The sequence below is a fragment of the Drosophila biarmipes genome, chromosome 3R (assembly GCF_025231255.1).
Source record: "Drosophila biarmipes strain raj3 chromosome 3R, RU_DBia_V1.1, whole genome shotgun sequence".
Taxonomy (NCBI): Eukaryota; Metazoa; Arthropoda; class Insecta; order Diptera; family Drosophilidae; genus Drosophila; species Drosophila biarmipes.
The window spans coordinates 29,488,277-29,504,234 of NC_066616.1; the positions used below are offsets into that span (position 1 = coordinate 29,488,277).

Genomic DNA, 15,958 nt, shown 5'->3' on the forward strand with positions numbered 1-15,958 from the left:
ACCGTGTTTGAAAGTTAAATGTGAATTTTATTAGATATATATTTAATTATTCCAAATTTTCATAGAACTGTCCAATAATAACCGCCTAGATGAACTCGCATCCTTGGTTGTGACATGTAGTTGACCATCGACCTTGCGATAAATTCCCAGTCATCCTTTTGACGATATATATTACGTTGATTGTGTTTTGTAATCAAGTTATAATAAACCATGTGTTAAGGAACTCGAAAACTAAAAAATAGTTCAGAAAGCAAAAATTTTAAGAAAATTATAGTTTTACCGCTGTCATTGCAAAATTATTCAATCGTATACAAAACGTTTCAAAATGTTTTTTGAAAATACGAAATATGTTCAAAATACTTTGTTCCCTGCGACGCTCCTTGTGCTTATTTGCCAAATCGGAGCCTAAGACTCCAGCAAGCTGTATATCTAGGATTTGGTTCGGTCCCCTTCCCAAGGATTCCACCTGGATTAAGCCTGGTCGCCTACACTACCTTGAAAGTGATGTGGAAAAGCAAGTGGACATTATAAAAACCATAGATGGTGTGGTGGTGCTGTTGTACAACAAATCCCGGGAGAAACTGATCTTCGTACGGCAGTTCAGGGGAGCGGTTTACCAGGGCATTTATTCAGCAGGAAGTTCAGCCATGGCCGAAGGAGAAGCCAATCTGGAGAAGTGTCCTCCGGAAATGGGGGTAACTTTGGAACTCTGTGGTGGGGCCGTTGACAAGGATATGAGCCTAAAGGAAATAGCCAAGGAGGAAGTCCTGGAAGAGTGCGGCTACGAGGTGCCCACGGAATCCTTGCAGCATGTTTTTGATTATAGATCGGGCATTGGAACGTCTAGCGCTGCTATGACTTTGTATTACTGCGAGGTGTGCGATGATCAGAAGGTCTCGGAGGGCGGTGGAGTGGATATGGAGAACATCCAGGTGTTGGAGCTGTCTGTGGAGGAGTCAAGGAAGCTGGTGCAAACAGGAGCCACCACCAATGGGGGTCCCTCCTGCTTGCTGGGACTACTATGGTTCTTTCTCTATAAAGATCCCAAGGCAGCCACTTAATAACGAAAGACTTATAATGATAATATTGCTTAAATAAATTAAGTAGAGCTTAAAAATAAGGCTATCATATTATTTCATATTTTAATATAATCATATAGTGGTTCCCCCTGTAACGAACTTTTCAAATTCAAAAAGTATGACCATCTACTCCCTTGCCTCAAACGTCAGAAAAGCTCCCTGAAGTGAAAGCTGCCATCTGATTGTGCCTCCCCGTCGCCGGTTGGAGCTTTCCCAGTCAGCTGTTGATAGTGCCACTGCCGTGTTTCTGTGCCCAACGTCCAATTATTCAGCATGGAAAACGTTTCCAAGATCTGGCTGGGCCCCCTGCCCGAGGACTCCCCCTATGTGAAACCCTTCCGGCTGTACTACGTCCAGAACGGCGTGGAGAAGAACTGGGATCTGCTGAAGGTCCACGACAGCGTGGCCATCATCCTCTACAACACTTCTCGCCAGAAACTGGTGCTGGTTCGTCAGTTCCGACCCGCCGTCTACCACGGCATCATCTCCAGCGCCCAGGGCAGCTTCGATAAGGTGGACCTCAAGGAGTTCCCGCCCTCCATCGGGGTCACCTTGGAGCTGTGCGCTGGGATCGTGGACAAGTCCAAGAGCTGGGTGGAGATCGCCCGGGAGGAGGTGGTGGAGGAGTGTGGTTACGATGTCCCTGTGGAGCGCATCGAGGAAGTCATGGTCTACAGGTGAGGGGGTGTATGTTTAATAACATATATTGCAGATGTTTTGAGTTTCAAGGACTCCACCTAGGCACTTTTAAGGCAGACATTTTCCATAACTTAAAAAATAAAACAGTTTCAATTAAGACTTAAAAGAATGGTCGGTATCCTATAGCCCCTAAAACACTTTATAAATAGATCCAAAGTTTTTCCAATTACTTAATTGATTTTTCAAAAACTTCTCCAAAATTTTAGCTTTAGTTTAATCTAATTTATTTCTATTATATTAAATGAGCCATTTTAGTACTATAGATAACCTAACTCGATAAACCTACTTACTAATCTACTACTTGACCATAAACCGCACTTGATACCACAACCTGTATAAGTTAATCAAAATAGGGAAGCTTGTAAAAGTAATAATACATAAGACACACAAATGTGGTAAAACATAAAAATAAGTTTAACCATTTTTTTAAAACCGAAAACAGTTTATTAATTTCTTGAATCCCTTCCAGATCTGGCGTCGGCTCATCGGGTGCCAAGCAAACCATGTACTACTGCGAGGTGACCGACGCGGACAAGGCCACCAGTGGAGGCGGCGTCGAGGACGAGATCATCGAGGTGGTGGAGCTGTCCCTGGAGGAGGCCAAGCGGATGATCCAGCAGGGCGCTGTGAACAACAGCCCTCCCAGCTGCCTCATGGGCCTGATGTGGTTCTTCGCCAACAAGGCACCCGGTGCCAAAGCCTAGGGCGAAACATTGCTGTTGATTCACCAAGATAAGCGGCGGCCGTGATAAGAAGATAAGATGCGTCCGCATCCGCAGCGTTGCCTTAGTAACTCGTATTAGCCAACACGAATTCAAATGCTTTCCATACCCGCGAGAACATTGTGAGTGCGCCGAGCGCATACGATAATACCGAATATTGAAATTCCCGTGCCTGTCGAGGCTAAACTTATGATATGTACTGTGTAATATGTAATAAACCCAGGCCAGCTGTCCGCTCATGAATTCGGTCAAGACGTCTCCCACTTCCACATGCACATCCTCAACCACATCCACTTCGAGTTCCACTCCCACCGCGGCAGCCAAGTGCATAAATCGCCTATAAATCAAAATGCCGCAAGACGCTGCTGCTGCAGAAGCTCCAAACGGGTTCCGCTTTTCTCCGATCCCATCCGATCCGATGCGATGCGATGGGACCGGGGACCCCATCCCAATCCCGACCCATCCGAAGCGAGCCGAACCGAAGCTGTGTGCCGTTTTTGGGCCCCTGTCAGGCCGCGTGTTGCTGGGATCAGGTTACTTATTTATACACGGCCAGGGACTTTAGCTTCCATGGTCGCTCCTGGTACTCCTGATCCCAGAGAAAGAAATATCATTTGGCTAGGGGTCATTTCATATTCGCACTTTCTATATTTCTTACCTTATTTTTAAATACTTGTTTGATATGCTATGATACTTTTCAATTGGTATTACAAGCAGAAGCCTTTTTTTTAATTTATATATTTATATCTATAATATTTCGGATAGTTTTATTTATATCTCTATATCTTTTATGGTATAGTGCTAAAATATCATTTACTATCAATACATACAATTATAAACTAAACTATAAGTAGATTCTTGTTAATCATCCAATTATTTGCCGTGTACCAGCATCTATCCATCCTCCATTTCCATCCATCCCGGTTCAGCGGTCATGGCGAGTGGTGGCGTGGAAATTTATTTACCCCAGAGCCATGATTTGGCAATATTTCAACATTGTAATAGAATTTCTTTCAGCCTTTTCAGAGTTGACTTCCTTTTCGGCGGATGCCCCTGCTCCTGCCCCAGATCCCCCTGCCCCAGCCACTGCATCCAAATCCCAAATCCCCTCCTGCATCCTTCGCATGTGCGTGCATTCGATTTGCCGCTGATTATCAAGGCCGGTTCTTTGTGTTGTCTGCTGTTCGCTTGCGTGTTAACCTCATGTAAATTATGGACCCGAGGCGGAGGAGCCGTCGGCAGCAGAGTCAACAAAAATGCGAGTGTTGAAATTATATTTAATTTGCATATGTTGGCGGACGACCGAGGCAGGCCAGGAGGCCCCTCAGGGACCTGGGGATGCAAATGAGTTGGGGGAGTTCCACGTGGATCAGGTGTAATGTCGACAAGAGGGATTTGTCACGTGAGCAGTGGCTCTCAAACTGTACGCATAGTACAGCACTTGTAAATGAATGATTGAGGGTGTTGAATGGATATTTAATAGATAATAAACAAATCAATAGCTACAACAAGATTTCTGAATTAAAAAAACATTAAAAAATATGATTCTTCCCCTCAACATATTAAAAAATATTATGAATTTAATTAAAACAGAGCTTACATTTGAATACTTCTTACATCAATTATTAAGCATTCAGGTCTTTCAGTACCATTTTAATAGACGCAGATACTAATTAATTTGATTGGTTTCCTTATCTACGGTTTCCAGAGCTATGTGAACCCATCGATTGCCTTAAATTGATTGTGAAGTCTGTGAAAAAACTTAGATTGATTGCGGTTACAGTTCCCTTGGAACCTCTAATGAATGAAAGCGGTTTCTTTTGCGTTAATTTAATGGCCGTTGCGTATTCCAGAGCGATTTCTTTTGATTTGTCTGGCGACAGCCACGCAGCAGCGACTTATTGCTGTTGCAGATACTGCTGCTGCAGTGTTGCAGTTGCAATTGCAGTTGCTTCCCCATCACACTGCAAACCCATCTGTCGCCTGTCACCTGCTCCCGTTTGAAGTGCTCGCCGTTGCTCCCCAAGGTGCAAATCGAAGTTGGTGGAGCCAACTAATTGCCTTTCCACGCAGAAAAATAAGACCGTCTTAAATCTATATAATGTGAAGCAAGAGCCATACACATTGAATATTTTTTTCTAAAGCAAGTCGCATCTTCTTGAGTTTCAAATTCATCATAGTTATTTTCTGAGTGGCTTTACCTTTTGCCTCTGCTCAGTTGCGCAAGTCCAAAGTACAGAATTGCAATTATTTCATAATCACGTCCCAATTTATGTGCTGCCGGAGCAGCGGCGGCGATAGGCCAGAGATTGCCATTTCGAATCAAAGCCTCTTTCTATTCCTGCGCACCCAACTGACCTCCAGTGGCTATAGCCATGGCTCCGGCTCCATGGAGCCCCTGCCTCTGAGAACCCAATCGCCATCGCAAAATGGCGTCCGCACACGAACGGGAGCGAAAAGTCGCTGGGGAAGATCAGGGGGTAGTGGCTTCAATTCTGGGCTGGGAAGACGGAAGATCAAGAAATCGCGATCATGAGCTGCTGCTGCGCGGCTCGGTTTCCAGTGCGCATGCGAAAATTAAGTGCAGCCAGCAACAATCATAACAACAACAGCAAAATTACCTGTAAAACAGTTATGGTTTTTGTTGTTGCTGCCGCTGCCGCTGCTGCTGTGGAGCAATAATGAAATTTTTTATCGGATTTGATTATAAGTTGCCCAGCTACATCCCGACCACCCCGCCACCCGTCGTAATCTGCCAATAAGAAGAAAAGTAAGCAAGGTAGGAACACTGGGAAAAAGGTTGGGATCTAGGAAAATTGTATTTTAAAGATTGATAACCTGTCTATCAACCATTTTTGGAGACGAAAAATGTCAACCTCTTAAGGAAACAGTTAAACATAATTCCCAAAATATATTATATAAAGAATTTTATAATATATTTATTATCTCACATTGTCAGGTCCTTAAATACGTATCCAAAAAAATGCAAAAAGGATTTTATGTTTCTAATATCTTATATATTAGGTGCTTAAATAGCTATCTAGTGACATCTCCTGGCATTTTTTGCAGTGTTCTCTGCTGGTAGCTGCCTAGCAGGGAATGGGATTGGGCTGGCAATCCGCGGGGATTCGGGGAGCACTATGTAGCCGCCGCTCATTGATTCCGCCTGCCGTCCATCGGCCGTTGTCCGTCGTGATGCACTTTAATGAAATGAAATCTTATACTATCATGAGGCGCATGAACTGTAAAGCCGCAGCTGAAGCTGAAGCTGTGCTGAATCTGAAGCCAAAACCCAGAGCAAAGCCAAAGACTCCGAACTGCAGACCAAGTCCGCAGCTTTGGCCACTCAAAATGTATAATTATCTGGCGGTTTTATCCGTTTGCCAATATTAAATTTCTCATCACGCCCAGAGAGAGGAAAATGCAGTTGCAGTGGCTGCTCCTGGGTTGGTTCTTGGCTGGGCTTACAGGTGGGAGGCAGGGGGATCCGGATCTGGAGGAGAGGGGCTGGAGCTGGAGGGGATGTCCCGCTTCATGGGCACGGGCGCCGTCAAACAATTAATAAAAGGCCAAATGTCTGCAATGAAATTTATGCGGCTGCCTTTGCCATCGAGTTATATATAGGCTTCGGATTTCGGTGTGGCGTTTTGCTTTTCCGCTCCTGACGCGGCAGTGGCCAAAAGGAAAAGTCTTCGCCGGCAGCTTTACCGTTTTGAATGCTCAGCGGACTTTCTAAAATCGATGCCACCGGCTTTGGGGTCGAGGGCTTCTTGGGGCGTTGTTCCTGCACCTTGCTCTCGGTGGATGCGATCCGGAGATATGTGCTCCGCAAGGTGCGGCACCCGACAGATTGGGCACAGACTGCCATAAATGTGTGTCAAGTAGCCGGAGAACAACGAGCGAACATAATTATGGTTATTAGCCGCGAATCAGTTTAGAATTTATAATTAATGAAGCTCAGTTCGCAGGGCATTGGAAACAATCTGCAAGTTCGTGTCTTAAGTCTTTTGATTTTGGCCTGAAGAACTGTTGTACAATATATATTTCAAACATTAGAAAAATTAAATAAAGAGTATTTTATAAAAAGCCAATAATCTTAATACGGGAAAAAATCTTAAAAATATTAGACAAGTTTTTAGTCAGCCCCGACAATAGTCGCCTGGCCATTAACCTTTAGTATTGATCCATTTCCCAGCCTCGGGCATCATTGAGAGTCGGAAAAATTCGGCACTGTCGTTGGCTCTCTGCACGTGTTGCCATTTTAATTGCCAGCAAAGTGACAACAAATATTTTTGGCCAAATGCGTATAATTGAAATTAAGTCATAAATGGTTAAAAATGCCGACCGAGCGCGGCACATTGGACATGGCCAGCAAATACTAATGAAGCCGGGCCAAGTCGGTCCAGATGGCGAAAAAATTTCACACTCTTTGCCTTGATTTATGACAGTCCGACATAGCACATAACATAGCACGAACAAGCTCCCTGCAAGGAAACCCGTCGTCCAGTGGCTCCCAAACCGCTGCACCTGCCCAACTGATTGATTTGCGGGCCTTTTGCACTCTAAGCCAGCTTTAATTACGCGCACTTTTCGGCCTCTTCTCTTTTTCCGGTTAGCTTCTCTGCTTCCCCTATATTTTCTCTTGGCCTTCTCTTAAATTCGTAGTCTCTCCCAACTTCGTCACTCTCTTAGCCTCTTCTTAGACCCGAGTTAGATATGTGCTCCGCCCCTTTAAGCGGAAATCGAGAAACCACAAACCGCAGACCGCGAAAAATCCACAAAGAAAGTGCCAAAATGGGGCGATACGAATTTACTTTGCCATTGGGCTTTAATTAGTGCTTTGGGTTAAACTGCCTGCGGTCAAAGTGACTCATTTTCCGACATCTGTGTGGTCCATATTAAGATACTTTAAGCAGAACGAGTAAAGTTCAATATCTAGATATTTCATTTGATTAACCCTTCAAACAAGTGATAAAATGTTATGTATTTGTATCGATATATTCTGCAAAATCAATTTCTACTTTGGTTAAAGTTAGATTAATCGTTTTAATGACAGAATAAAGGCTTTTCAATTTTTTAAATATTTTAAATGTTTTCTCATCGACTAGTATTTTCAATATTGCAATTTATAAAGATAAAGATCATAGTAAGATATAACTTCCATTTCGTTTTAATAACAGAGTAAATGCTTGTCAATTCTTAAAATATTTTAAATATATTCCAGTCGTTTAGGACTTCCTATATTCCTATTAAAACAGATATATCAGTAAAAAGATCGCCCCGATAACAAAAAATCCCATTTATTTCCTTCAACTTCTTTCATACAAGTCACGTGAGCATTTAAGGGGTTAACAAGCCGCTGAAGGAGCGACCACACAATTAAAAATCATTTGCATATCAAACAATAAAACAAGCACTCCAAAAAGAACAACACAAGATGACTAAGGATGGCTGGGAAGTCGGCGAGGGAAAAGTGAAACTCGGCCTGATCCGGCTGATAAGACAGGCCAACTGGAGGGAAGGCCGCCTGCACGGACACACACAAGTAATGGCGCATTAAAAGTCAAAGTCAAAATCAACAAAGCACCGAGATGGCCTAAACAAGATCCTGATAAGGAACCAATACCAATCATGATGGGAAGATGGGATGGGATGGGGGCTTGGGGATCGGGGACCCCGGCAGCTGCCACCGGCGACGTCCGGCGATTCGGTGATTCGGTGATTCGACGATCTCGACGACAACGTTGACCGCAACAACTTTGTTGCCGCTCGCGAGTTGTTGAACTTAACGCGAAATCTTTCCGCATGGCCCTGCGCCTGGGAAAATAACTACAGTCAAGCTTCTATATCTATATCAGTTGGTTCAGATACCAAAAAATTATGTCGAAAATCCACCAAATCCAGATCTTTGTATCCAATCCAATCTTATCACCAAAGTAACATTAAATTTGGTCATATATTTTTGGAGTAGGTATCATAATTAACAATAAAATGGTATGTATTTTCAAGGAAAACTATTTCATAGGGGGCCAATATAAGATATAAATATGATATGCTATGAAAAAGATTGATTTTTAGGATATGCAGTCAGGATTTGAAGGAATTCACCAACACTTTTAAGTACCAAAACAACCTGCATCATACTGCAGTTCTACTGTCTATTAAATACAGAAAAAAAGAAATATCTCCTAAACGGCAGCACATTTCGGCAGGGGCCAGCTTCCACTTCCAAGACTGGCCATGAGACTTTGTATGCATTCTGGAGGAGTCCAGTTGAGTTGAGTTGATCTGAGGTGAGCTGAGCCGAACGGACAGCGATCGTTGGTTCTGGTCGGTTCGGCTGGGTTATCTGATTTTAATTAAACGGCATCGCATAATAAATTATCTTCATTAGGGTTGCTGGGGGAATCGCTGGGATCCCGATTCCGCTCCCAACGCCGAGCCGAAATGAAACAGAACCGAGTTCGGTCTCGAAGTCCCAGGTCTGACGAAATATTCGAACGCTCCACTGGCCGAGCAACCCCCTTACTTTTACGCTCCTGGCCAAGAACCCCCTCTAACCCATTCCTATATGGCCATAAATCAAAACAAACCCAACCGGCGGTGCAGTGCGTGTGTTCCGCTCCTAGTCGCTCCCCTTTGGCCATCGATCCGCCATGGGCTCATGTTCATTAATGAAAAACCGGACCAACTGTCAAACAGAATCTGCAAATCATTCGACGCGACGGCAGTGCGCCGTTGACAGTTGGAAAAGCGCTGCCGCCGGCCCGGGAAAAATCAACACATGCTTAGATAATAAAAAAATAATAAAATAAAAAAGAACCCCAAGGAAAAAGTGAACAAGATCGTGTGGCTAATTGGGATCAGACGAAGATTGAATGTGCTTTCGCTATACGAATATACAAAAATCTGATAAAGTATTCTTAAAATGTTATTCAAAACTTAAGAATATAACAAGAAGAAATAATAATATATTGATTTACCTGAAATGTAAGCCCCTTTTTTAAAAATATAAGAATGTTTAGAATATATTTCCAATCTTTAGAATTTGGATCTTTACATTCCTCTTATTTTTGTATCTTCCTTTTTTTTAGACGGGGAAACCATTTAACATTTTTTCACACATTCTGAAACTAAATATTAATCAAATTAAACCTTTTTTTAAGCAATCCTATCGCAGATAAACTGTGTTCATATAGAGAGGAACAATTTGTACAAATCATGTTTTGACAATACTTCTTTGAATCGTCAACGCAGAGTGGGCCATAATGAGTGGTCAACTGGCGTTATCTCTCAGATCGTATATCTTTCCGTAGAATAGTGCTTGGTGCTCTAAACAAGCCGATCTAACCCCGCGATGAGAGTATCTGGGGGTATGTGGAATCAATCGGGAGAAGATTTAACTGGAAGTGGAGCACAAACCGGTTGCACATGGTCAACTGATTGACGAGTTGCGTACCTCAAATGTGCAGCTAACACGCACACAGGTGCGTGCCCCTCATCCAGGGGATGCATCCATCTGTGTGGGTATTTTATTTATTTTTTTGCCTTTTTTTGTTGGATTTTCTTTATTTCCATCATCAATAATGGCAGCCAAAGGAAGCGCATGTACATGTCCATGTAGCGCTTAATGATCTTGAAATCGAAGTTGCATTAGCATTGAATGTGCGCCTGCGCATGCGCAGCAGTCGCAAAATGTTTCAATTATTTGTAGGCATTCGAGAGATAAAGCGGCAACAACAAATTATGAATAATCGAGTTCATTAATCAAGTGTTAATCTTCATGCATGGTCCGCATTACAGAGGCGAAGCAGAGAAATAATGGGGGATACAACGTACAACACCGAAAATCTAACCCAAAACAGCCTCCAGCCGCAGAGTCGAAATCTCTAATTTATTGCCTTCGTAGCATTTGGCTAATGAAGACATAAAAACCGCAATCAAATTAAATATTTTTCTTCATGGGAACAAAATGTAAACGGACCGCATTACTCATCCAACATCTTAGTTGGCCTGGAAATTGTTTTCGAACCCAATGTAACCTTGTCTGGGCCACCGAGTGGAACTAAAGTGCTTGGCGCCCTTTAAACCCTTTGTCTCAAACCGAATCGAAGCGAGAATCAAATTATATTCTCCTTTCTAGCTAGAAGTTTAATGATTTTCTGGTCTAAATTCCATTTTTGTGCTAGTATTTTAATTAAGATTTAAGAATAAAGTGTAGTGCTGCGTTGGAAGGCGTGAAAATGTAATTTATGAATAAGAGATTGTGAGGGAAACGAAAATATTTATAACGAATTTATCCCTATAATATTTTAAAAATTGAGTAATTGTTTTCGAAAGGAGAAATTATATCAAGGCGTAACTTTTAACATGTTTTTTTAACTGGTCCAATTTAAGTTCCAAAAGTCTGGCATACTCTTCATAATCGTTAACCAAAATGACGGCTCTCATTAGTTTTTTAATCCAAAACTTCAATATCTCTGACCCGAATTTCGCAGCTTAAAAACCGGAATTAACCTCCAATCAAATGCAAATGGTTTGAGCACAAAAAAAACCGAAAGCAGGAAAAATCTCGAAAATTGCAGAGCTAAAGCCGGCGGACCACGCCCCCCTAAAGCCGAGCTTCCTCATTTCACATAAGTCAAACAAAATGCGCCCTTTGCTCGGCGACTTCGAGCTCGCCTCCAGATTATGGCTCCCCTTATTAGGGCCGCATAAACCCAAATTAAATTGTCGAATTAAGGCAACATTTAACGGCGCACCACGAGGCCCACAGACGTGCGGCTGGGCCAAGGGAACAAGTTATAAATTTAAATTAAAACATATACAATAAAATGTAAATCTCGCGAAATAATAAACGTCTGCGCAGCGACTCTAAATGATGTAAAGCCCGCACATTTATACTCGCAGTTGGCTAAATGTACGTATAATGCGTCGCGGGGACCAACATGGCCACAATTTGCTGCTCTTGTTGTTGCCACAAATTATATGGTTGGTCCAAAAACCTGCGAATTATGTACGGGGCTCGTGTACAGTGAAATATGAATTACGCGCACCGCGGCGAGAGGGTGACGAGGATCGAGGAATCTTGGCCGGCCAGAAATTAAGTTAAAAATAAAACTCAAGTTGAAGACCAACTCGAAAGGTAACAAAAAACATGCAGGCCACAACTACTGTAGGTAAACACAAACAATAACAAAAACACGCCAGCAACATCCAAAAAATTTACAAGTCACTGGCACTCACACACGCGGATAGATATACGGACATGGGGCAGGGCTGCAGAGCAAGTTTGGGTTTGGAGGAGAAGAAGACCTGGAAGGAGTATAAAAAATCAAATTAAACTTCTTACGGATCCCGCTCGGGGTCTTCGAGAAAACATAAAGCTCCCAAAGTCCGAGAACCAGAGCATAGTAAACACAAAAAACCCAAAGCACACACATATGAAGCATAAAACCGAGGCGTCGTTGGATCTAGAGATGGGTTCGTGAGGTGCCCTTTAGAATATACACTTCCTTGCCTTTAATTTATATTAAAAACAACATATATTATACATTTAGAAAAGCCTAAGATAGTATTCTCATAAATATTGTATCTATTAAGCTTAAACCGTATCTTGATCTTCAAATTGGTAACTCTTAAGTTGGTTTCAAAAAGTCTTAAAGCTTTTAATCCCAACAAAAATGTTGATAATTATAATCCCCTTTAATCGTTCTGTATTATTTGATTATGCTGATTAAGCATATTAAATTAAATTTTTATGTGTTCCGCACCGTCAGAAAATTGTAATAAATTCCCATGTGGTCCCCCGTATAATATTCCCTCCATCATTTCGAAGGTGCCATTCACGCTGTCATCCCCATTCTGAGCCTCGGCGAGGCGCATAATCCAAAGAGCCCAAAGGGGCTCCAAAGAAACATTTGTGAGTCGAGCAAATAACACTTTATTTCATTCATTTAACAGGTTTCATTTATGAGCGGCCAACAACACCAACGGGCAGTCCGTCAGTCAGTCAGTCAGCATCCGAGTTCTTCTCCTCCGACCTCAGCCCCAACTCCCATACCATCTCCAAGCGGCCCAGTGGTCAACGCGATTCAGCCCGGCTGCTGCAGCCCAGGTTGGCGATAGAGCTCGGAGCCAGTGCCAGACTAGGTAATGTTCCCACGAAACAGGTTGTGGGTCCACCTCAGCGCAGCTCGCTCCATGGTCCGCGGTCCGCGGTCCTGCAACCACGGAGCCCGGGGCGGCGGCTCGAGCTGAAGTGTTGCGCCTTCGTGCATGGCCGAGAGCTATGGGCCACCGCCGCTCCGGCTTCGGACGGGCTGGGCTCGCTTCTTTTAGTCCAATGGGTACTGCTGCCTCAGATGGGCATATCTGTTTAATGAAAGAAGATGTAAGAGAGAAATTAGATTATAAATAGATTAAAACACTAGATAGTTTGACTGTTAATACTTAAAATATATTATTATTATATACAAATTATTATTTTATGTTAACTAAATTCGGAAGAAAAGTTTTTTAAATAGGTTAAGGGTTTATATATAGATTAATAACTAAGAACTCTAAATAAGGTCACATAATTGATGAAGACTAAAAGATAATATACCGACAAACCTAAGGTTCAATTTTCTATCTGGTTTCCGAAGACCAAGTTCTCAAGATATATTATTGACCTTATATGTTGGTTTGTATTTCTAATATTTTTGGAAAATGTAAAATATTTTTAAAATAAATATATAATTACTAAGTTCCAAAAGAGAAGGATTAGTTGCATTGCTGTTCTATTAAAAAAGGTTCTGTAAATATTACTAACGAAACGCTAGAACCTTCGCCAGATGAAGTCTAAAAAGTGACTAATAGAATTATGTTTCCTAAGAATTGTGTGATGAGTAATCCCCATGTCTAGACCCCCTCTTCAACGTTCTTGCCCGTTTTTTATTTACAGCTATGTGCGAGTCGGGCCGAGTGAATATGGCCATGGGCAAGGCAATGCAAGCCGAGTGGAGTCAGGGCTGCCACTGCAACTCGAAGGGGCGAGGAAGCTGCAACTGCAACTGGAAGTTGGTAGCAGCACCTGGGGCTGGGTTTCGGCCAGGTCCGCTGATCCGCCGCTCGCACTTACTGCCGATGGCAGCGCCAAATCAAAATCTGTGCACAATTATGGCCTACACATCTGGCCAGTGAGCCAGCCAGCCAGCCAGCCAGCCAGGTCGGAATGGAATGGTATAGTACGAGTATAGTATGGTACGGACCGGGCACGGTACGATGCTCGTGCTCCTCATAAATATTTAACGAGTTTCATTTTTAGCCAGCATTGTCTGCGGCATTTGCAGCATTCGCCGCGCCATTAGAAGATGCGGACGCAGACGCTTCATGAGCTCCCAATTAGTGTTGGATTACATATTTGTAGCCCGATCCTGTGGCATTGTAACCAAATTGGAACATATAAATTATGGACAAATTCGGCGGGAAGCCGAGCCGGATAAATGGTGGGTATTACTCGTACAGCGCGGCTGATGCTGAATTATAAGTTCATTTAAAGCATTAAAATTGGAAATTAAATCGCAATGAATCATCATAAAAAAATGAAATAAACGGAGCGAACGCTGTTCGACCTAACGCCCCGGAATTGCTGTGAATAAACGAGATATTCCATCTAGCTGGCGCACATTGTTAGCAAACAAATTTCATTGTACCTGGGAAAACCTATTTGTTGTATATATCTCCAGCGCAATCCATCAAAAGGAAAGGGGCTCCGAGGAGCAGCGGGTTGTCCGGCGTCCCTCGGAAATCCCTCGATTCCCAAATACCGCTGCCCATTAATTTATGGTTGTTATTACGGTGTGCTGGTAATCAACACGTTCCTTCGATGACCTTGCACTATACGACCATCGATCGTGTGATAAATCGAGCGGAAATCATTAATAATCAGGCAAAATCAAAAGCGTTTCTTCGCCTAATGATTGGGATCGCTTGGGATCCCGTACCAGATACGAGCACTTATGTAAAACGCCAACAGCAATTTGAATTATGACGATTTAAATGTAGCATCGACAAGAAAGGAAAGCCCGACGAGAGGCTGAGGGCCCAGCCCATAAGCAAAGGTGCACTGGGGAAAATACTAAGGTATATTTGACAGGCGACCATAAATATTGGAATGATTAATATAAACAAATATTTTAAATAATAAGTTATCAATGCAAATATATATAATAAAAGTATGTAATACACATTTTGATCTGAGTTTAAGGATATATAGAGAAATGGTTTAGAGAGGCTTTATAAAAATGCGTAAAAAATAAAACCATATTTTTATATTATCTTGAGACGATGGGAAATAAAATTCCATAGTATATGTACACCTCAATAAACATTAAATATATTTTTTTTAATTCTTCCTAGATGTTATTTTCTCTGGAGAGCCTCAACCTGTGGATTCCCACTCCCCAGAGTTCCCGGCGCACTTGACGCTCTTTATCGAGTGGTCGGCGGGGCGATGAAAGTTCAAATCAAAACGATCTTGGACGCGACTCCATCTGCAGATGAGCCCCGAAGTTTGGACTGGTGTAACGCCGGCCTGAAGTATTTGATGGCATCTGGCGCGTCTTCGTTTGGCGTCCCGATGACAGCAAAATTGCAACTTCAGTTGCCTCCACTCGGGCTGCGGATCCCGGGGCCATTGTTTATTGGTTTTCGCTTTGGCTAAATTATATGGCAGCCATATAAAAAATATCGAGAAATGCATATTTATAAGCAGCCAGGCGGAGCACCGGGGCTCCGGCTCACGTTTTCATTTGCCAAGGGGCAGGGAGCCGGGAGCAGGGAGCCGCGAACATGCGATGACAAAACGACACGAAATCCTTTTTTTCACCGGAGTCCCCCGCCTGTGGCATTGTTGTTTCTTGTATGACGGGATGCGACGCTTTTGACATGATCGGACATTTTCGCAAGCACAAAAAAAAGGAAATGCAAGGGGGTAGAGAGGCTGCCATAAAACCAAAGCGCATCAAGTGCAGGTTCCTAACCTATCCACAGCTCCATTCCGATTCCGATTCCCATCCCGACTCGGGTTCTGAGTTGTCCCTGCTCCTTATTGTTCCTACTTAATGTCTTTAATATTCATGACCAAGCGAAAGTAAGCGACTTTGTCTCGATCGTGTCCAGCAAATCGAAGTCATCGACCGCCGATCGCACAACGTGTTGTGCCTCGGTTTTAGGTTGCTTTCGGTGCATGGCAGCCGCGTCGAAATGTCGCATGCGTGTTTTTGGTATCTTTATGTGGTCGGGGGCACCTATGGGGTATACCGATTTATTTCGGAGTCTTAAAACATCTTGGTTTTGTAAGTTTGTATAGTTTTATCAAATATTTTAAGGATAGGATTGTTAAAAATATATTTTTACCATACCTACATATGATATCATATTTTCAGATATATTTGATTTCCAGTAATAATATGA

The 15,958-nt window shown here is 42.8% G+C and overlaps 2 protein-coding genes across 2 annotated transcripts; both read left to right on the forward strand.

Moving 5' to 3' along the window:
- Positions 1–347: 347 nt before the first annotated feature.
- Positions 348–1,120, forward strand: LOC108025515 (uridine diphosphate glucose pyrophosphatase NUDT14). Its single transcript, XM_017096036.3, has one exon. The coding sequence runs from the start codon at positions 348–350 to the stop codon at positions 1,059–1,061; it is 714 nt and encodes a 237-aa protein (XP_016951525.1). The 3' UTR covers positions 1,062–1,120.
- A 155-nt stretch (positions 1,121–1,275) lies between these two features.
- On the forward strand, positions 1,276–2,743 carry LOC108025517 (uridine diphosphate glucose pyrophosphatase NUDT14). Its single transcript, XM_017096038.3, has 2 exons — positions 1,276–1,756; positions 2,248–2,743. The coding sequence occupies exons 1-2, from the start codon at positions 1,353–1,355 to the stop codon at positions 2,480–2,482; spliced, it is 639 nt and encodes a 212-aa protein (XP_016951527.1). The 5' UTR covers positions 1,276–1,352; the 3' UTR covers positions 2,483–2,743.
- The last annotated feature ends 13,215 nt before the right edge of the window (positions 2,744–15,958 follow it).

What these genes read in the sequence shown, in the direction of transcription:
- LOC108025517 (XM_017096038.3), top strand. Translation starts at nt 1,353, where the DNA reads ATGGAAAACGTTTCCAAGATCTGGCTGGGCCCCCTGCCCGAGGACTCC. An exon ending in GAGGAAGTCATGGTCTACAG is followed by an intron (nt 1,757 to 2,247) that starts GTGAGGGGGTGT and finishes AATCCCTTCCAG; the next exon opens with ATCTGGCGTCGGCTCATCGG.
- LOC108025515 (XM_017096036.3), top strand. Translation starts at nt 348, where the DNA reads ATGTTCAAAATACTTTGTTCCCTGCGACGCTCCTTGTGCTTATTTGCC.